The sequence below is a fragment of the Tachysurus vachellii genome, chromosome 14, assembly GCF_030014155.1.
Source record: "Tachysurus vachellii isolate PV-2020 chromosome 14, HZAU_Pvac_v1, whole genome shotgun sequence".
Classification (NCBI taxonomy): domain Eukaryota; kingdom Metazoa; phylum Chordata; class Actinopteri; order Siluriformes; family Bagridae; genus Tachysurus; species Tachysurus vachellii.
The window spans coordinates 7,790,669-7,814,255 of NC_083473.1; the positions used below are offsets into that span (position 1 = coordinate 7,790,669).

Below are 23,587 nucleotides of genomic sequence, written 5' to 3' on the forward strand. Positions count from 1 at the left end.
TTGTTTGTTTTTTGACATAATAATCTATTTTCATGATAATCTTACAGTAGTTCTTATATATGCTGAATGTACCATTTTCCAACACGTACAGATAAGCATTTAGATACAAATTTCTCCAAATATGCCAAATAGCAACAAAGCATTTTGTGCAATATTTGGCAGAGTTTTCACACATTCCAGTAGCTGTCAATAAAATATCTGTTCAGAGGAGAAACTCTGGTCTCTGTGGCACATCAGGATCCATAAACTGGATAAACTACAGCAAAACCGTTTACTATACAATACATTTCACAAGGAATATATATTCAAGGAAAACCTTTGAATTATTCTACTCACTTAATTTGACTCATCAGATATATAAGATGCCTAAAATAAAAAATCCACCCTGCAGCTTGGCATCTTTATAATTAACTTTTTTTTAATCAAGTTTTATTCTATAATTGCTTATACATAAAGAGAACGATGCTACGGCATTTTGTCCAGCTCTCTCACTTCCTCATCTGCACACTCTGCTCAAACAGATCGTCTTCCGGAGCATCAACTTTCATGCAAAATCTGTCGTCAGCAACATAACACACGTTAAACCATATACAGCTACCTAGCTGAACGGAGTCTTGAGGAAAATGGGTCGTATAGTGGCATTGCATTCAGGAAGCCTGACGCTTGCTGTCTCTACTAATTCTCTGTTCAATTTCTCATTAATAGGACATGGTTCTAAAATAATGAGTGAAAAAAGAAAGTCTCGAGAGAAAAGACAGCAAAACTTGGAAGGTATCCCTTATGAATTTTTCCTGTCCTATTAAACGTCTTTGCAGCAGTACTAACAATCTCTTCCTGTGACATCAATGTGGCACACAACTTACAAATTTGCTCCAGAAGCTAAAAATCTCATTCTAAAGATTAATGTGTTTCACTTTTAAGATGTAGTGTATTAAAAGAGCTAAAAAAACAATCCTGTGTGTAATAGGGCTGTTGCCCTAAAGGAGTCTAACCCCCCTGTTAAAAGTGATTCTGCACTAAGCTTTGGCTTTGGAGCATTTCAGAGTGTTGGCTTTGAGCTTACGGTCACGCTTTCTCTGCTAATCACAGACATTGTGCTGAACGAGTGTTGCTAAGCACCAGTGATGAGACACACAGTGGGATCCAAATGGTAAAATGTGCTGCAGGTTCATTTTTCTCATGACAAACATTTACTTTTTGTAATCAATCTTGCAGTCTGAATTTCTGATGTCTTCCAAAATTAAACCAATGTCCTAGTGCTAAAAATACACGTTTCCTGGAGAAATTAGTAATTTCATATTTGCTGGACTTGCTTTACCACAATCAGACCATATATGCTGAAATTTGTCTTGCTCTATCTATGCATCCTTATTTGAAAAGTAGACATTTTACAGTAACCAGTGTAAGTGCACATGAATTAAAGTTTGAGTGAGACTGGATGAGATTAGGTCATGCAAAAAAAAAAAAAAAAAACACTTGCATTATGCAAACCCACTAGTCAGGTAGCAGCCCCTGTACTCTTCTTCCTCCTCCATCTCCTCCTCCTCCACAACCTCCTCCGCAGTGATAGTGTATGTATGGAGGAGGATCTGCATTCAACAAATTCTCATCACAGTCAAGTAGAAATAATAAGTATGCTCTTGTTCTGGATCTTTCTCATTGCATATATAAGTGATTGTATGTCCAGCTGTTCACTAACATTACACATTCTGTGTTTTCTTGTGGGGTTTTTTTCACATGCAGGCATAAAGCAAGCACTTCAGAGAAGGGAGCTGCTATCACCACCATGCAGCAATCCATTGACCTAGATTTTCTGGATTTCAGCCACTCTTGTAACACAGATAGTGCAGGAGCTATATAGCTGCTTTTTATGGATTTGGATGGTCCTGGATGTGAAGATTTTTGAAGCTACACAGACACAAGACATCACTGAAATTTGGTTCTTGTTTGCATTTGTAGCAAGGGGCTTTAAGAGACAGGATGTCATGTTAAACATACGTTTAAACAGTATGATTAATCATTATATTATTTAGCATGATTATCTCATTTATAATCATGTTCTTTGTCGTGGAACCACTGAAAATATAGTGATTATTATTATTATTATTATTATTATTATTATTATTATTATTATTATTATTATTATTATTATTATTATGTTGTAGCTTTAGCTGTTGAGGGTAGTGATAACAAAGCATGTTCTACAGCCTTGATACATTATATAAATATATGTCCCATGCAGACAAATCCATTTTATTTGTATATTATATACTGTTTATATAAACTATACTGATAGTCCAATTTTTCATCTTTCAGCTATGTGACCAGTTCGATGGCAGTCAGTTGGTCTGCTAGCTAAATCCTTCAAGCTCTCAAGCCTTCAGGTACAGGGGGGGAATCAATAATGGGCCAATAATAGTAATTTTCTCTTGATCTATACTTGTGCATACATGTCACCTAGTGGACAGTCAAAAAATATCCTTTTTTTATTGTTTTTTACTGTGATTTATTTAAGCCTTTGCATTTCTACCATTCTAGAGAAACCTTATACACAATAATATATAATGAATGCAAATTTTAGATTCATTATATAGGTTTATATATCACCATTTTTTTTCAAATATAAAATAAATAAATAAAAACTTCTGAATAAATATCCAACATCAATGTAAAACACATAAGAGACACAAGATGGCAGTATTCAGTAAAACTTTATTTAACCAGATTGAGATAAATATATATATATATATATAATAAATATTTATATATATATATATCATTGAGATATAATGGATGACAGATAATAAGGTGACAAGGCACATATTAATCTCTAAATAAAACAGTAACAGTGTGAGTAATCAATGCTTCATCTGCTAAGTCAGTTCACTTTCAGTACTTACATTTACACTGTAGAAGTGGTCAAACTGTTCATGAAGCAGTGCCAGGGAGCCTGTGATTTAGTTTTTTGTTTATATTACAATGGTGGAGATATAATCTATCATGATCAAAGTTATAACATTTATTAATGGCATCTTACAGTTATTAGTCTGCATGACTGCTCAATTGAATTAACTGAGACAAAAAAAAAAAAAACAAGTCAGGCTATAAATAATGTCAGCTTGGGCGTATTATGTTCTGTCGGTGAAACATTTTGAATTAAAGAATAAAAAACACCATAAGTCCAATAACTAACCACACTATTAATGTACATAATTTGTGTAATGTTTAAACATTGTCAATGCTTTTAAAGTAAGTCTGTGCTGACACAGTATATGACATTTATTTTGCAGACTGCAATCTTTTTGAAAATCACTGGGCAAGAATATTATTAGAGATAAAATTTTTGTTGTATATAGTATACGTTTCAAAATAGTGCATAATCCTAAATAAAGTATTTAATAGCATTTAATGCATCTATCAAAAGCAGCCGTTTCATTTCCACATAGATAGTTAGTTAACTTTGTTAGCTAAAGATTTGAAAGTTTTGTACCAGAAGAGTCTAGCTATCTTAACAGTGTTTACTTGATTAAAATCTAATCCTCAAATATAAGTAGAGAGTAAGTATCTGTTGTTGTTGTTTTTTTTATGAAAAGTCAGTTATATTTTTATATACAATTTCCATTCAAGTAGCTAACACCAGCCGTATCATGCATTTTAACTAGCAGGCTATTTGATTGCTAGCTAGCAAACATTAGCTTGCATGGCTAGTAAGGCTCCTGTAAACTTGTTACCCTGTCTTTCTGATATTATTAAAGCTGTTATATTTAAGCAAACATTAGAATGGAATGTTAAGACGAAAAAAATAATTTAAGACTGAAAATGTGCTAATATGAAAAGGCAGGAGATGCTAAAGCACTGCTTTGTTTTCTTCGGTGCTTCAATACTTTTGATGACTAGTTTTATAGTAAAGTTAACGATGCCGTATTTTTTAAGATATTGTTACAATTCAGACACATATGTTGTACTGTACAGATAATGTAAAGTCCTTTAGTAATCAGACACTACTCTAAATATTTTGCCAGAATTCCAGAGGGACTGTTGTATTAAACTTTACACCATATTTAAAGATTTATACTGGTTTGAACACTGTATACTAAATTAATCCTGTGTGAATGAGTGGATGAATAAACCATTGTATATCATATCTCAAAATGATTTAAATTATAGTGAGTTTTTTTTTTCATTTCTAGCAAAATATCACATGTAATGAAAACTACTCTAGACTATACAGTATATTTTGACCAGGGATGCTGCGACAACACAAGTGCCAACCTCTGGATTGAAATATCCTTGCAAAAAAGCAAACTACTACCTTCCTTTTCAGTGTGCCAAGCTTGCTATGACAACCATTTTAAAGGTTAAACTTATTGGATAACAACCTTTCCACATTTTATGAGGGATTACACTACAGCAGTGCTCGTAACACATGGGAAGCAATGTTAAATGATTCATATCCTGCAAGCTCCCTCATTAATCTGGGCTCGGTCTGTGGTCATCAGCAAAAACATATGTGAGTGTAATCGATAATGTGATTGCTCTCTCCTGAAACATTCATCATCACAGCCACCTTGTCAACAACTGTTTCTGTGGTTTACTGGACTGCTGGGAGGTAGTGTGAAAAACCTTGAAGAAGTCATTACATCACAGGTTTAAACTTTATTGAAATATTCTAAGGATTTTTGTTTCTGATACTACGCGGGGACATTATGCTGGTCGTCTGAGGAAAATGAGTTAAAACTTTGTATAAAAAAAGTCTAAAAGGTCAAAATATTTCTATTTGTTTACTCAAGTTGAGGTGAGGGTAAGATTTAGGTGTAGCATTGCATAAAATAACCATTAATAATGATGTGAATATTTAAAGTCCTCACAATGATAGTAAGACGTGTGTGTGTGTGTGTGTGTATGTGTGTGTGTGTGTTACCGTCTTATTCAGTACACACAATTCTAGCACAGAACATAATACTAGGATAAAGGCAACCAAGTGTGTAATTTGGGGACAGCAAGATAGAGCAGTGGCTTTGTATTAAAAGAAAAAATACATAGGAAGGTAAAAAGATATTTTCAAGGAAACAAACATTTGAGGTGATTAAAATTTTACTTTACATGCAGGTTTGTGCATGTTTTGCAGTAGTATGACCCTTTTGTGCCAATTAAAAGTTTAGTAATATGTGTGTGTGGGTGTGAGAGAGAGAGCATCATAGCAAAGACAGAGCGCTACATAACACCACACTCTAAACCGCCATTAAATTATGTTGGCACTTGTGTGTGTGTGCAACAGGGAGTAACATGTGTATATATTTATTATAGCCGTACATGATGTTTGTGTTATTACATGATGTTTGTGTTTTGCATTAACTACTGTATGCTAGTATGTATTTAATGCTACAGCATACTGCATACTGTATATACATATATATATATATATATATATATATATATATATATATATATATATATATATATATATATATATATATATATATATACACACACACAGAAGTGTGTGTGTAAATGCTATACTCACTCTTTCTCATTTGTTGGGCTAATAAATGATATTCATCCCATTTTTCCTCACTGGGGATATCATGGCCCGAATGTTGCTGTTTCATAAACCAGATGTTGTATAGAACCAGGACATGTTTTGTGTTTTTCTGAATTCTAGTATTTCAATCTTGGTTATATCGGGCGAGTGAGTCATCCGTAGTGTCTGTGTATATTTATTACTCTGACTTTTTGGCAGTGTAGAATACTATCCAGCTCTTGCCTAATGTTCTGACAGGGTAAAAAACAAACTGAAGAGATTATATAATAAAACAGTAAACACACAGCTGGGAAAAAATAAAATACACTTCGGAATTGTCCAGAGGTAAGTTTTGCGCACAAGACTGTATAGTTAGCCAGCCGGACTTGCTGTATTTTTTCACATCTAAAAGCTTTGTACATGCAAGGAACCATCTCTGAAATAAAAATATGTGAGCCAACAAGGCTTACACTTGTCTCTTCTTTACTATACACAAGTGTTTAGTGGTGGGCCTGGAAATGCAGACACCGCTGGATTCAATGGCATCACATCTTAATCAAAAGTTTGGGTTTATAACTTTAATAATGCGACAACAAGTAAATATTTTCTGAAAAAGTTCCTCTTCCTGTAATCGTGGGTGGTTCTTGGCCATGTTTAATGACAGAATGTACCAGACACTTTCATAAAAGCAGAACATGTCTTTAATAATTTATTGTAAACTGTCAAAGAAAACAAAACTTTGCCTGCCTTTTCTTTGGCTTTAAATTTCACCTTGCAGCTTCCATATCATATTTATTCTATTTGAATTATTTATTTTTATTTATTTTTTTATCTCATTCTGCGGTACTAGGTACTACGTTCTATATTGTATCCTTTGTTGTTTTTTCCTATTAACCCTTTTATCACTGTATACAACCAGCTGGAACTAATGCAGTTATTGTACCTGCTTACAGATGTTATCTGGATAACCTTGAAAATGAAAGACAAAAAGGGAAAATGTCATGATATTATAGCCAAAGAAAGGACAGTGAGTACAGAAAGGTGCAGCTCGATTCTGTAACTAGCATCTAAATGAGAATAAGTCATGAATAAGCTGAAAGTAACACCGGCAATAAATATAACAATTATGTAAAAGATACACTTAAATGGCCAAAAGTAGTGTATGTGAACACCTGACTATGAGACCCATATGTCTTTCAGGAACCTTTATCATTTACAATATATTTATACTTTAGATCAGCAATTGAAACAATGGCAATGACATTATACTATAGATATAAATATCAAATGGCTACATACTTTGTGGACACCTAAAAAAGATGGAAGACTGTAGCATTATTGTACTGTATAATATGCCCTGTTCCAGTATGACAGTATTTCCCTGACATAATTTGAATTTCATAATTTCATGGAAGAGCTTAGCATTTTACAATAGGCTGGAAAATGCTGTTGGTATTTATCTGGTTGTTATCAGTTTTTAGATGCAAATGGTTGTTTCTCTACTCATACTAAGGTAAAACGCTTGGTGTCCAACAAGGTTCTTTTTTAGGCCCAAGACTCCTATTGCCATATATATGCTTCTTCTGGGTAAAAATATTCACAAACATGGTACTAGCTTCCATTGTTATTCCTATGACACACAGTTGCATGTTTCATCAGACCCAGATGAGAGGCATCGGTTTCAAGATGAAGAATGTTGGGCATCATTTACTAGATATTTATTAACCACCTTCTACTTTATTTTGACAGTATTTGGACAGATGTAATTGTACTAAGACAACATGTAGATAGAGGTAAGCTTTTTGATTACAGATTAACTCTGGATGGCCCTTCTGTTTCATGTGCAGCAGTAAAAGAACCGGTGCTAATTGATTCCAGTCTTTTATTTGAAATTCATGTAGCTAATATTACTAAGATAGCATGCATTTTATCTCAGAAATATTGCTAAGTTGATACAGTATATATGTATATATATCTATATCTATATATATAGATATAGATATATATACACTCAATACATGATGCATAAAACTTCATGTTTTGTTGCCTCTTGGTTGGATTATTGTAATGCCTTACTGTCTGGATGTTCCAGTAGGTGAATAAGCAAGCACCAGTTAGTATAGCACCATTATACAGCATAACTGGTAACCAGATATCACCCATATCTTATCCACACTGCTTGGTCTCACAATCAAATTTTCCACTGATTAAAAAATGCCTGGTCTCATGCCACAGTATCTGATCAATCTTCTGGTCTTTTATGATCTGGCATGTCTACTTTGTTCAGAAGGTATAGGCTGTTTGTTGGTACCTAGAATAGTGAAGGCAACAGCAGGGGGTAGAACTTACTATTACAAGCCCCAGTTATGAATCACTCTTTTCTAATTGTATTTGTTTTTTTTGGAGCAGATCTAAAAGTTTCATGGCAGAGAGTGTTTGGTGAAATTTTAAAAATCGTTTAACCACTGTATGACAATGAGCAAACCTTGTAATATATATATATGTCTCTGCTTCTCTCTCTCTCTCTCTCTCTCTCTCTCTCTCTCTCTCTCTCTCTCTCTCTCTCTCTCTCTCTCTCTCTCTCTCTCTCTCTATCTATCTATCTATCTATCTCTGTGTGTTGAGCCACACGTGCTACTCCTGAGAAACCAGTGATCCTGACCCCTTCTACTTTCTGGACCTGCCTGATCCATCCTGGAATTTCATTCTCTGAAAACTAAATGAGGATGGCTCCACATGAACAACCTGTAGATTAATAAGATTATTGTGTATGGTACAATTTAGAAACCATAAAATATAACTCATGACTGCAGTAGCTCCAATTTTCATTCATTCATTCATTCATCTTCTACCGCTTATCCGAACAACCTCGGGTCACTGGGAGCCTGTGCCTATCTCAGGCGTCATCGGGCATCAAGGCAGGATACACCCTGGACAGAGTGCCAACCCATCGCAGGGCACACACACTCTCATTCACTCACACAATCATACACTAGGGACAATTTTCCAGAGATGCCAATCAACCTACCATGCATGTCTTTGGACCGGGGGAGGAAACCGGAGTACCCGGAGGAAACCCCCGAGGCACGGGGAGAACATGCAAACTCCACACACACAAGGTGGAGGCGGGAATCGAACCCCGACCCTGGAGGTGTGAGGCGAACGTGCTAACCACTAAGCCACCGTGCCCCCTTAGCTCAAATCTTTGTGTCCATAAATAGAGAATATAGAGGATTGATTTGAAAAATAACATGGTTTTTAACAATAATAATGTTGGATAATTTTTGAACTATGGAAACACAGTAACATTGGGCACAATTTCACATATCATCATCATCCTCAGTTTTTTCATTTGTTTATTTGTTTGTTCTTTCGTTCATTCGTTGGGTCATTTGTTCGCTTCGTCAGCTCTACAATCAACACAGACCTAAAGATCATGTTTATTCATTCAAATATAATTGAAGTAAAATTAATAAAATGATTAATTGCTTTCTCACAACAATTTCCTGAATATTTGCTTACCGTTTTTCACGGCTAAAAAGTTTCACAATTCTAACAGTTACAAAGATAAATGACCTGAATCTATTAATTCATGTCAGGAATCTGGAATACTGATTAGACCTGAATTCCTATCTATAAATAGCATGGATTTTTGTTCCACACCTACCTGTTTGAGTTGATATAAATTGTGCTCTGGCTGTGATCCATGTTTACATGTTAAACTGTCTAAAGTTCATTTGTAGAATGTCTCATTATTTCCATACAGTATATGAGAAAATTGTAAATCATTGACAACGATACGGGGGTCACGGTGGCTTAGTGGTGAGCACATTCGCCTCACACCTCCAGGGTCGGGGTTCGATTCCCGCCTCCACCTTGTGTGTGTGGAGTTTGCATGTTCTCCCCGTGCCTCGGGGGTTTCCTCTGGGTACTCCGGTTTCCTCCCCCAGTCCAAAGACATGCATGGTAGGTTGATTGGCATCTCTGGAAAATTGTCCGTAGTGTGTGATCAGCCACACCTCCCCTGTGCAGGGCTTCCACTGTTTCAGTATATACAGCATTCATTTGCAGTGGCTTGCCATTGTTTATCTTTCTAATCTTAAAAACCCAAAAGGAATTTGCACTCAATACTGACTCTTTGCCTTTTTCATCCCCTCTGCTTTTTGGATTAGTGTAGTAATATATTTCTTGTTTTTGAGCCTGGGGTTGTAGACTAGACTTTAATTCTTTGGCTTTAAGAAACAAAAAGAGCAAAAATATCTCTCACCTCTTATTTATGATTGGCTTCATCATCTCACATCCAGATCCCAGACTAACTTTGACAGTACAAGTCAACCTTTGAGTACCCACTGATCAGGGTTACAGGCTAGCAGCAATATAAATACATCTGATTTGTTTGTCACACTAACAGAATGAGAATGTCACATGAGGTTCACTGAGAACATTAAAAAAATAAGGCTAAGTGAATAGTACTGAATGTAATAGAAAATTGACGTCGGACAACATTTTTTGCTCTCTGGTTTGTGTGCTAGATGTATGCTTCTAAATTTTTCATTTATTCACTGATAACATTTATTCTCCTTTAGGAATCAAATTCTGTTTAGGATCACAGTGGATTCAGAACGTATCCCAGGGGGCATGAGATGGGAAAGTGCTCAGGATAGGACCCCGGTCCATCACAAGAACATCACGAACACATGTACGTACCAAATGGCAATTTTGAATAAACAATCCACCTACTGGTATTTTGTTGGGAGGTAGGAGGAAACCAGACAACTCATGCCACATCTCTTCATACTGACAGATGCCACTGTTCAATATATCACTATCAAGCTCTGAAATTAATTGCTACTGCCACAAAGTTTTACTTCAGGGGCAAAGATGATGACCAAATAACCTTCACAAACTTCATCAGAGCAATCTCCCAACATGAAAACCTGGGTCACTATACAAACAGGCTACACCTCTCAGAAATATATATGCCTGACCCTATTTTTCAAGCTACTTAAAATTGGCATAGAATACACCTAAGCAGTTGAAGGTTTTGGTCAAGGAACACACAACCCTGTGATCAGCAGCCCAAAGCTTTAACTACTAAGCCATTCCTCCCCTTCTATATAGCACCACTGAGGTAATGGTCTATTGTCTATCCTGTCAGCACGCATTGTTAATTGCTGTAGATGATGAAAATAAAAAATAAAAAAAACACACACATATTATATCCTTCTTTTCTCAGTGATGTCTTGCTGTAGCTGCGAGAAATTCAGCCCAAGCCACTAATGCTAGAATGCAAAAAATATTCATTAGTCCACATGCAGATGAAAGTAAATGTCACCATTTGTTACCGTCACCACATGGTCCAAAACTAGACCGGTGCTTTATTTGCTCTGCAGATTCTCTTTCACGACCTTCAAGAAACACTCAAGACTCAACTCCTTCAGCAATATTGATGCAGTTACACCTTCACCTCAGTTTAGCTGAGTGTGTATTTGTTTATCGCTTCCATCGACATAAAATCAATGACATACATAAATTATTATTCAATTTGAAACACTCTGTTTAAATCATGTTTAATTAGTGTGCCCTGTTCAATACATGGTTTGCCCCTTGGTCATTAATCCGATAAATTAAATGTTTTTATGTTTCAAAAAATATTGAATAATGAAGGAATCATGTTATTAATCATAATCCTGAAGGAATCATATTATCCCAGAATGTTAGATTTTTAAAAGTGTACTTTAATACTTTAATACATTATGTTGTTCCTGAATGTTTTTGTTTACTTGCTTAAATTAAAATGAAAACTTTGCTTTATACAAAACAACATTCAGTGAAGTGTTTTTTTTGACTGTCATAAAAATAAAATAGAATCAAAATAAATATAGAATAGAGAATACAATAAAAATATTATTTACTTGTGCGTGTGTGTGTGTGTGCATGTGTGTGTGTGTGTGTGTGTGTGTGTGTGTGTGTGTGTGTGTGTGTGTGTGAAGATAGTGGGCCATAAAAGTCCAGACAAGTCTTACATGTTGTCCTTGTTGAGGGCTCGAATGGCAGAAGCTCTTCCCTGATGGACACAGAGAAAAGAGGCCATTGTTCAGATGGCTGAGGTCTTTCACTATCTTCCTGGCCTTGATCCAGCAGCACTTGCTGTAGATAGACTGTAGGTCAGGGAGCTCAGTACGGATGATACATTAAGCTGATCGCATCACCCTGTCCTGCTTGGTGCTGTTCCCAAACCAAGCTGTGATGCTTTGGATTTTAAGAATACAATTATATTGTCAGTTGTTGCAGTCAATTTCCTGTAACATACTCAGTTCTGAATGTTACGCAATCCAGTACCATAATCCAGAGGCTGATGCTTTCATGGATTTTCTGCATGATGTTTCAGCAGGTTTTTGCTCGCCTATGTTGCCTCATTAGAGCTTTGTTGGGGATCTAAATCTACATCCAGTTTTAGGAAACAATTGTTAAAAAAGTAACTACAAGTGTTTTTATTTAATTTTCAATCACATAATGATAACTAATTACAAGGTGATGATAAACTGTGATGTGTTAAATACACCTATCCACTCTGCTGGATTCCACCTAGGACCTCAAATCTTACCTCACTTCTTCAAAAGTGTTTTTAACCCTTAATGTCCTTGAACGAACAACATCAGTCAGTTAGCCGAAAACTTTTCATCACAAAAACATTTGTCAGCGCTGAATTTTTTAGATATTTGAAAGGTTTTATAAGGATAAAATAATGTTAATTCAGTTCAATTTTCCATTGGTGGTCCAGAGTCAGGCTCCTGCACTCATTCCTGTGGCCTGGGTTTGAATCCTGCACAGGGAACTAAACTTTATCACGTTTTTATACCTTGCCTTGTCGGATCATTTGCTCGTTTCTGATAGGTATTTCGGGTTACCGAACTCTCTGCCTGTTTACTATTGTTCTAATCCTTGCCTGTTGATTTGGATTTATTCTACCTGTGGATTTATTAAAGCTGTTTAACCTTCTGCATGCTGATTCTTCCTTTGCACCAGTGTTTAACTGTAATACATACATACACAGTAGAAACTGTGGACAACCCCAGGGATGTGCTGCGAGAATGTAAATGTGATCCAAACATTAGTTGCTTTTGGGAATTCCACTAAAAGCTTATAACGACCACAGAAGTGAGGCTGTTAATTCATTATTCATAGTTAGTCAACAAATTAAATTTAAGCTAAACACAAACAAGTCATCTTTTACAGGCAGATGAAGTGACCTGAGAATTTAGCACTTTACAATTAGCTGTCTTTGTTCTGAGTTCTGTTTGGGAAGAAAGTATGTAGTATAGGTTTGTGTCTATGTAATGCTCTTGTTTTAATACATTAATCGTTTCTATAGTAACAAATCATTCGTGTGAACTTGTACGGCAGATGGGCCATATAATGACATGATGTTTTTTTATCATAAGAGATGACTATTTAACATTTATGGAAGGAGCCTCCAGTGTCAGTGCTTGATAAAAGTCAGTATGGGAAAGTCTTATAGTTTCATAGTACCATGACAAGCAGTATTTTCAATTTTATTTCAATTTTTTTTTATTTGTATGGCGCTTTTAACAATGGACATTGTCTCAAAGCAGCTTCACAGAACATAAAAAGTATAGTACAAAACGTTATATATTATACAATGGTTAATATTATACAAGAGTTCAAGATTAATATTAGAATTATATTTAAATGTGTTTGTATTTATCTCCAATGAACAAACCTGAGTTGACTGTGGTGAGGAAAAACTCCCTTAGATGGAAGAGGAAGAAACCTTGAGAGGAACCAGACAAAAAAGAACCTCATCCTCATTTGGGTGACACTGGGGTGTGTGATTATAAACTGTTATAAACACCAGAGAGTGTTATTATGAATAATGTCCTTTCTACAGTCAGATACAGATGTTGTCCTCAAACACCACATAGTTGGCATCTCCTCATTAAATGTCTGAAATCATCATGAAGCGGAATCCACCTGGAGCTTGTACAATCTCTAGATGCCTCAGGATCCTCACAGGTTTGGCCTCTTCTCTCTGAGAATGAGTAAAAGAGACAGATTATTTAGAAACGGCAGTTTCTAGCTGCGTGATAAGAGGAACTAACATGTAAGAAGAAAAAACTTGTAATTGTTGACAAATACACATCAAGAAACACACTTTAGGATGTATTGTAATTTGAAAACAGTCACCATTGTGTATTTGTTCGTTTCTTTCGAAATATACAGTAGCAGTGGTGAGTGGATTGGGAAATATGATGCCGTACAAACCGACAAATAATATACAAAAATGCAGTTCCCTCTGTGAAAATTCTACATCTCTAATATATAAATAATCAGGAAATATATTCCACTTGAAATATCATCAATGTTTTGTTCAAATCGACTGTTTAGGTAAATGTGAGACTGTTTCCTGTAAAAGCTTTATTATATTATAAAAGAAATTCCTGAATCTAACCTGCCCTGGATCAGATTAGGAGTGTTCTCTACATTACCATGGTGACATAACCAGATTAAATGTGATCCACTTGAAACTGAAACAGAAAATCAAATTGATCTCAAAGATAGCTAGCTAGCCAATAGGGTTTGGCGCTGTTAAAACAGACGGCTGCATGGAGCGTGCAAATTTGAAAGAGGTTGGATTTGCAGTTATAAAAACGGTAAAAATTGCTAGAGAATATTTGTTCAGTTTGAAATGGTTAGATTGCAGTTTTTTTTACTATGTGTCCAAGGTGTTCAAGGTGCGTTTCTGCCTCTTATCCACAGATTCTTACAGATTTTACCATGAGCGTGAGCAAAAAAAAAAAATGATTTAGTTCTAATCATTTCTTCAAAGGAAATCTGAAAAGAATAAAATAATAGTAATGACAGAGATCTCGTTTAAGAATTCAGTGAGGTCCAGTGTTGTGTGTCTTCTTTCTTTCGCTCTGCGTGTATTGTTTCGAGATTACAAGCCTGCACGATTGAGTCGTTTTATCTGGGAATTTATCCAGATTGCGTGTTTAAGATGCCAATGATAACACACCTGAGAAAGCTTCTTTTAGCTTCAAACCACTGCTATTGGTTCAGGCAGAGGCTTGTCTGGCCATGAAAAAGAAATCTGTTTGCAACCATCAGTATTGTTGAAAGAAAATTGAAGGTAGCTTGAGTGAAGGCCTGAAGCAAAGTTGTTGGCCTGCATTAGTCAAGAAATAAATAAAAAAATAAAATACCTTAATGAATAGCTGATTCAGTGACATGAAATATTACTATTACTACTACTTTATTATATTAATGAAATTATATACAATTATATATAAATCAAATTGTATTCAATATATTAACACAACATAATATAATATAGAATGCAATCAATGTGCATAAAAATGTTTAGAATATAATATATAATATAATATAGAATGCAATCAATGTGCAAAAAAAAATGTCTTTTGCTCCGCTCCCGTGTTGCGTCATCCAGACCCCCGGAAGCCCTTTGTAGTGGAGGTGGATGCCTCCTCGACGGGGGTGGGGGCTGCTCTCTCTCAGCAATCAGGCACCCCACCACAGCTCCACCCGTGCGCTTTCTTCTCCCACAAGCTCTCGGCCGCAGAGCAGAATTACGACATCGGCAACCGGGAGCTTCTGGCTATCAAGCTCGCCCTGGACGAGTGGAGGCACTGGTTGGAGGGAGCAGAGCACCCATTCACTGTGATCACAGACCACAAGAATCTTCAGTACCTGCGGGAGGCCCGGAGACTCAATGCCCGGCAGGCTCGTTGGGCCCTCTTCTTCACTCGGTTCCAGTTTCAAGTCACCTACCGAGCTGGGGCGCTCAATGGAAAGGCCGACGCCCTGTCCCGGATATTCGGGCCTGAGGAACCCAGACATCCGGACCCCATTCTCCCTCCTTCGATCGTCGTGGGGCCTATTGTCTGGGACATGGACAGCGAGATCCGTGCGGCCTCCGTCAGGGAGCCCGCCCCCAGAGGGTGCCCTGAGGGAAGGGTTTTTGTTCCCACATCCTGCCGCGGGGAGCTAATCCAGTCGGTCCATGAGGGACCGGGCACGGGTCACCCAGGAGAGAGGAGGACGGTCCAGCTCCTTCAGGCTCGCTACTGGTGGCCAAGGATGGCAGAAGAGGTTACCCGCTACGTCCAGGAGTGTTCCACCTGCGCCATGGCCAAGGTACCTCGCCACCTGCCCCTCAGCGCCCCTGGTCACACCTAGGCATCGACTTTGTGACCGACTTGCCACGGTCGGGGGGAAACACGTGTATCCTGGTAGCGGTGGATCGCTTCTCTAAGGCCTGCCGACTTGTGCCTCTAAAGGGGTTGCCCACGGCCCTCGAGACGGCCGAGGCCTTGTTTCATCACGTATTCAGGAACTTTGGTCTCCCGGAGGAGATAGTTTCGGACCGTGGGCCCCAATTCTCCTCTCGGGTTTGGCGTGCCTTCTTCCGGCTCCTGGGGGTGTCAGTAAATCTGACGTCGGGTTACCACCCTCAGTCCAACGGCCAGGCGGAACGCAAGATACAGGAGCTGAACAGGTACTTGAGGACTTACTGCAGCCAAGATCAGGGAGATTGGGCACGGTTCTTACCCTGGGCTGAGTATGCTCAGAACTCGCTTCGCCAGGACTCCACGGGCCTCACCCCTTTCCAATGCGTGCTGGGGTTCCAGCCGCCCTTGTTCCCCTGGTCGGATCAGCCCAGCGACGTGCCTTCGGTGGACGCCTGGTTCCGGGAGAGCAACCGGGTCTGGGAATCGGCGCACACCCAGTTGTGTCGGGCCCTCCGCACCACCCGCCGGCACGCCGACGCGAGACGTCTGGAGTCTCCAGGTTACCGCCCCGGGGATCGAGTGTGGCTCTCTACGAAGGACCTGAAGATGAAACTGCCGTGCCGCAAGCTCAGCCCCCGGTTCATTGGGTCGTTCAGGATCGCCAGGAGGATTAGTGACGTGTCCTACCGGCTGGAGCTGCCACCGGGGTACCGCATACACCCAACCTTTCACGTGTCCCTGCTGAAGCCGTGTGTCTCGCCCATTTCTCGCCCTCCAGGTGGCCCCGTGGAGCCCGTCCAGCCGGAGGTCGTAGCTCAGCCGGGCGTCTATGCAGTGCGGGAGGTCCTTGACTCCAGGAGGCGTGGGGGTCGCCTCGAATACCTGGTGGACTGGGAAGGGTACGGCGCGGAGGATCAGTCTTGTCAGACAGGACGTGCTGGACCCGGGCCTGCTGGCAGATTTCCATACTGCCCACCCGCACCGCCCGGCGCCCAGGGCTAGGCCTCGTCGTAGGGTCAGGGCGTCCGGTGCCACCCCTGGAGGGGGGGTGGTGTCAGGGAGCTACCTGACTCTTCTCCCATGCGTGCCCCGCCCGCACGGAGCGGCTCGCCGGCGTACTAATGACACACACCTGACTCTCGTTTCTACCTCATCACCAACCCTATAAGATCCCCTCTCTCACGCTAACCAGCGTCCGTTATTACCAATGGTTCGGCGTGCTTCCAACACGCCGTTAGCATTCTCTTCCGGACTTCGTGGGCCGCGCTCTCTAGCGCACCACCGGATATTTATCTCTGCTAACCAGTTGTTTGTGGAATTAAAACAGTTTGCCTTAACTTCGGCTTTCACCTCTGTGTTTGGCGTAACAGGTAGTACCTACAGAGCTGTAGAATAGTCTAATGTAGTTAGAGGTGTTAGTAAAACATTTTTAATATTTTATTTTATTAATTCGACATAAAAAAAAAAAACAATGTTATTTTTTTTTTACTTGGACTTTATCACATTTTCCCGTTAATGATGTTCCTATCATATCATATTTATTCTTTTTTTTTTTTTCATTTTTTGCAGACACACTAATTATAGGAGCAGGGTGATTGTTCATTTGCCACATGTCCAGACACATACCTGGTGGAAGTGTTGCCAGGACCATAGTTTTCACATATATTCAGACTACGATTTTTCTTCTGTTCTGTTTCTTCTGCGTTTCATTATTCTTTATTTGTTATAAAAGATGTCATTATTATGCCACCTGGTGACTTTACACACTGGTTTACATCTATGTACTAATGTAGCATAAGAATTTCACTGCATATACTGTAGATGCTTAAGCATGTGACAGTAAGCTTGACAATAATCTTTATGCACATGACAATAAGCTTGAAACTTAATCATGATAATAATATTTATCACTACAATGATATTACTCCAGTGCATTGAGATTGTTAGAATCATGTTTATTACATGCTTATAAATGATGTTGTTATATAGTTTTTACAATAAAGTTTATAGTAACTCTAAGTTATTGAACCATATAGTGTTTTCACTGTGTACTGCAATGGCTATATGTGGTTGAAATGACAATAAAAGCTTCTTGACTTGACTTGACTTGACAAAAAGATAACTGATAGTGTGCATCTATAATTCAACATAACTGTGGGTTTATTGTGTTACTTAATGTTCTTCCCGATGTATGTTGTTCTCATGACACTGTTGACAGACATGGTCTTGCATTGGTTTATTATCTGATATAGATGAAGGAACCATGGTTTTGTTTGTTTGCTTGTTTGTTTCTTGTTTTTTTGTTTTGTTTTATTCTTCCGTTCAAATGCAAGCAGATTCCCAGCACATTAAAAATATCATATTAGCTATAAGCAATGAATACAATATCTGGGGGCAAGGCAAATAATCACTGACAAGGTGGAGTAATATGGAGTTGATTATTTTCCTATAATTCCATGTTCTGAAGAGTTTTATACCTCTTGAACCACAGCAATTACCGTGAATTCGATTTGTTTTTAATTATTATTTTTAAAAAAAATACTCTTTCGCCTCTTTTTATTAAGTACATTTCATGTTGTGGAACGTCTGCGAAACACGTTAGTTACGTATTAGGTAGTTAGGTATTAGTTTAATCTATTTAGGTTAGATAGTTAGGTATTATTTGTGTTGTAGCAGGTATGAGCCGTTCAATGTTTATATATAATATATATATTTATATTTATACATACTGTATACAGTATAAGTACATATTGCATATAATGTGTAGTGCTACTGTAAGTATGTCTAATAGTACACTGTGTTTACTGACTATACGTATAAGCATATTGCACATTTTCACCTGTTAATTTCATTATCTGTATGTTAATTGTTTCTGCAATTTCTGGAATTCGTTCCTAAGAATTTCACTCACCAAGGCACGTGTGCTGTAGTGATGTGACAATGAAAGTGACTTGACTTGAGCTTTGTGCACAGAAGCATTGTCACGCTGGAAGAAGTGAAAATGTAATTCTACACATCTGGCAACCTTTCTGGTGTTTAACATGTTGATCAGGTTTGTTGTGAGTTTTTTTTGTGCTTGTTTTAGCCGCTTGCTCACCATCACCAGTGCCATATGACCTGGCGTAACAGTGCTCGTGTCGTTATTATGGAAAGCGTACAGTTGTTATGACGCGTTATAACCATTAGGTCGCGGTGTAAGTTGTAAACACGCAGCTCTAACTGTAAAATCTCCATTTTGAATGTTTTTATAGCAAAGTTAGCGCCTGTTCGCAGCTGGTTAAAGTTGACACATGAATCGAGGAGTTTTAATTCTCTGATCACTCGTCGCGTTGTGATTTCAACTGGATGGGAATTTTGGTTGCACGGATTTTTTCTCCTGCGCTGTTTTTAAACTTGTGAGATTGTTGAAACGACTTTGACGGACTGGTTGCAGAAGTGCTCGGTGTTGCTAACGGCTAGCAGCAGAGGGGAAGGAAAAAAAAAAAACAAACAAAACACAAAATACTAAACAAAACCATGTCAGATGAGGCACCAAAACAAAACAGGAACTTAAACATCGAACGGTACGTATTGTTTAGACAGATTCACACTCGTTTTACTAGGTGATATACCTCGAAAAAAAAAACGTTTTATCCGCATTTGAAATAAATCGGTGCTCTTTTAGCCAGGTTAGCTTAGCTTAGCCGGGTTAGCTTAGCTTAGGTAGCTAAGCTGCATTGCGTTGCCCATGACACTGTGACATTGCTGGTCTTGTTGTCATTTTGACCTTCTAATTTAAATATAGTCCAGCGTGGATTATTATTTTTATTATTATTATTGTTTTTATTATTATTATAATTATAATGTTTACATCTGCGACATTTTCTTATATGTGTGTGTGAGTATATGTGCGACTCCAGTAGCAGGCCTCTTTCTTATGGGATTAGTTACAGTGATAGCTTGTTTTTGATAACAGTAACCTGTGGCTGTGTGTAAACTAGTGCTAGTCTACTCAATAGTCTTACTAAATAGTCTATTCAATAGTCTACTGCACTTCTATACCGGTTTGTTTTGAGTTAAAGGACACGTATAGGGTCCAGTGCACTGCCTGTTTTAGTGACAGCCGTTTTATTCCCATGAAAGCTTTCTTATTGATCAGGTTGAGTCAGGTGTGTTATTGCAGGTAAACACAGGTGAGGTGAATATCATTGGTGTTTCAGAGACTTTTGCACCAGAGCTTTAGTATTATACAAGGTGGGGAACACCACACAATCTCACACACTCATTTACACACTACGAACAACTTAGAGATGTCAATCAGACTACAGTACATGTCTACGGATTGGAGAGGAAACCGGAGGAAACCCCTGAAGCACGGGGCGAACATGCAAACTACATGCAAAATATGTCATACAAGTGGGAAAAATAGATTTGGAGATGTTCTACTTTCTCGGCTGTCGCTTCATTAATTTTTTTACGACACATCCAGTACTAGTCTTACGTTCGTCCAATTAAATGTCTCCGTTTTGCATAAGCCCCGCCCCTTTTTCTTTTCAGCAGCAGCACATGGTTTGTTGTTCATCTTACATGCTTCTGGTTGCGTGTCTTCCAGCTCGTTATTGTCCTTCAGTTGAGAGTGGGTGAAGTTTATTACTTAGTGTTTTCTAAACAGCAATTTCTACTTGCTCATTGCTGGAATAGGGCTACTTCAGACCGATTGAAGCGTCCTTCTTTATATGCCACCAGGACTTGTCAGATGCATCGTGGTGATCATACTATACTGTGTGCCTCTTACCGCCACTCCAAAAAACACGCCGCGTCACGCCGTCTGTGACATCATGCTCATTCAAGTCGACAGGAATTCAGCCAGTTTTCTGTTTAGCTAGCACACAAAGCTGCTGTCATGTTATATTGGGGGTGTGGTGAGTCTTAAAATCTATTGGCAATTGTGTAAATCAGGCAAGTTCTCCAAACACTTCCTGTTTGTATCAATATTGCAAATCAAACTTAAAAGAAATTTGGTGTCTCTTAATTATTCCCTGTTCCATGTAAACACATGATGTCATTATTAATGTTCCTGAAGAAGCGTTTCCACTCCAGCGGTACAAAAGGTATTGTGTATTTGGTTGTTTATGGGTCATGCATATGCAAGTTTTGTGCACTCGTGACCTACATTGCTTTTTTGTTATGCAAAAGCATAGAGTCAGCTCAAAAATGATTGACATCCTCCATGTTGCCAGTATTTTGTGTGCTATATATTAACTGAATCCTCCCCAGGAGACAGGAAGAGCACAGTGTCTCTTTTTGTGGTGTCCAGGACAGATCATCTTTTGCATTATCTGCCCCCTTCTCATGCTTTCTCATTGGGCTAAATATTGACAGTGTTATTTATAGCTAGTATTTGAAATTAGGGTTGTGGTTATGTTTTGGGATATTTAATTAATTTGAAGAAAATCTTAATTAATTTTGCATTAATCTAAAAATATTATTGGGGTGTCAATATTTTTGGTTAATTTTTTAAGGGATACTTTTTTACAATTCATTTGATTTTGTTTATATGAAAGCTTTATTTTTGTTACAGCAGAGGTAAGTAGCTTCTGTCCGTGTTTCCGTGGAACATTTTAAGCAGTCTGTTTAATGTTTGTGTCATCACTTTTTGCCCATACTCTTGAAGGGTGCCAATAATTTTGGAGTTAAAAGCAGTTCAGGAGTATGAGCAAAATTGATCAGAAGAATTATATTATGTAAAATGTTACATGTTCAGATGTCGAAGAGCACCATCTATCTGGTTTGTGGTTTTAAAGCTGTTTTTTTTTTTTTTTGGTTCCACCACAGCAGTGAAACATGGAGCCAGGAAGTGTGAAGAACGGCACTAAGAGAGATGAGCATCTGATACCGCTGAATTTCAGCGAGAGCCCAGCTGAGGGAGTTTTGCACAACGGAGCACGCAGTGCCATGTCATTTGCCCCAACCACTGTAGTGCCTCCTGTCAGCCCGCTGTTGCAGCCAGTGACTGGAGATCTCCCCAATGGTGTGAGCAACACCCCCCCTCTGGAGGACATCACCATCACTTTACCGTCCCCTCTGGAGCTCTACGTGGAGGACCCAGACCTAAAAATGGTTGGGAAGGACTTGAGGTCTCTGCAGTCCTATCAGCAGCAGTCCTCTCTGGGGCTTTACAGCTTGGGGGATAATTTCTCCCGTCTGGAGGCTAGCATCGCCGATCTCAACAGCTCCTTGCCGACTATGGACTCCTTAATCGGAGGAGGGGATCCTACTCTTTCCCCTCTAAAAAATGAGGACTTCTCACCAATGGGGAAAGGGGACATGGATCTTGAGCAGGATCCTTTCGGGAAAGATACAGACACCAGTACCCCGAAGCTCTTCAGTGAGAACACCATGGACCTCCTGCAAGAGTTCGGCTTGCCTGAGTCACCTACAGATTTCTACGTGGGAGATGACGAGTTCCCTCCGTTGGTCGATGACACTCTGCTCGGAGACATCGTTTCTGACAAGGACTCTAAGGCTGCAGACATGTTGAGCCCCACCACCACTGTCAGTAACATCAACGGTGCAGCCAGCTCAACTCCTTCCAGCATATCCACAGGCAGGCCGACCCTGGTGATCAAGCAGGAGAAGGATCCCATGATTCAGCTGTGCACCCCAGGTGTCATCAAGCAGGAGAACACCAGCGGGAGGAGCTTCTGTCAGGTGACCTCAGACCTCTCGAACCCATTGAGGAATGTTTCCATCGCCATCTGTGGTGTCAGCACATCAAGCGGTCAGAGCTACCACTTCGGAAGCCCGGTGTCCAGCGGCAGCCAGCAGAAAGATCAGAAACCTGTTTTTAACATATACACACCACAGGCTACAGGCGACGAGTGGGGCCGAGGATTCAGAAACGCAAGCACCGTGCAGCAGAGACCGAGCAACAGTTTCACTGCCACACAGAGCTTCACTACCAACTATGCCAGGTAAGAACAGATCTGTCTTATCTAGTGTTTGTGTGTGTGTGTGTGTGTGTGTGTGTGTGTGTGTGTGTGGTGCTGTTACGCTGCTTTCATTACAAAAGTAGATGGAAAAAGTTAAACGTTAAATGTTTTATACTTTTAAATAGAGCAAAGAGAGAAAGTTGTGACACCTGAAGCCTGGAGAAATGCCTCTTTATAGCTTTACAGACTTTTCCTAACACGCTGTAGCAGCGAAGCAAATCGATTCACGTCTGATTTCGATTCGTTATTTGACTCATAGACTCATAGAGTTTCTCATCTAAGCTGACGTTAGCTATCCAACCCCCACCCCACCCTTAACCGAATCATAAGCTAGAGTCGAAAATAAGTAGATTTGCACTGACTGAATGTCCGTGGATGTTTTTAAAATAATTAAACCTTCAATATGTGCCGTATGTGAAGCTGCTCGCACTTCACCAGCACATGGCTGGATGCCACCTCGGCTGCTTACTGTTACTGTTCACCTTAAGCAGAAACGAAAAGGTTGGACAGTCAGAATCAGAAAACACGCCGCTTGTGTTATCTCCACGTTTTGTTTATTTCAGCCAAGTTTCGATCAGTTTACACCCACTGGGACGGCTTGCAAACAAAAAAACAGGCCCTAACCAGTCCCGTACACTGGTATCTGTGGTGAATGAGAAGAAAACAAAAGAGTGCAGTTGGTTTCCTCTAAATGTGCAGTCAGGAAGTAAAGAGGTCAAATATCAGACAAAGTGGGTTCTGATGCAAACTCTACCAACTTCTTCACCTACGTGAGCTTTTTTTATCAGCATTCAGCCTCCCACACTCGTTTTCACACGGTT

At 39.0% G+C, this 23,587-nt stretch overlaps 2 protein-coding genes across 3 annotated transcripts in view; one reads left to right on the top strand and one right to left on the bottom strand.

Annotated features, from left to right (window-relative positions):
- Nucleotides 1-23,587, bottom strand: part of ndfip1 (Nedd4 family interacting protein 1) — a 424,215-nt gene that overhangs the window by 358,598 nt on the left and 42,030 nt on the right. The window lies entirely within an intron of this gene.
- The window catches only part of nr3c1 (nuclear receptor subfamily 3, group C, member 1 (glucocorticoid receptor)), a 37,088-nt gene continuing 32,461 nt past the window's right edge, over nucleotides 18,961-23,587 (top strand). The window contains exons 1-2 of one of the 2 annotated variants that reach the window (XM_060887218.1): nucleotides 18,961-19,358; nucleotides 21,613-22,748. In XM_060887218.1, coding sequence (XP_060743201.1) covers nucleotides 21,619-22,748 — 1,130 coding nt within the window. In that variant the 5' untranslated portion in view covers nucleotides 18,961-19,358; nucleotides 21,613-21,618. Of the gene's footprint in view, nucleotides 19,359-21,609; nucleotides 22,749-23,587 lie in introns of both variants that reach the window. The other variant, XM_060887217.1, reaches the window with a different exon arrangement.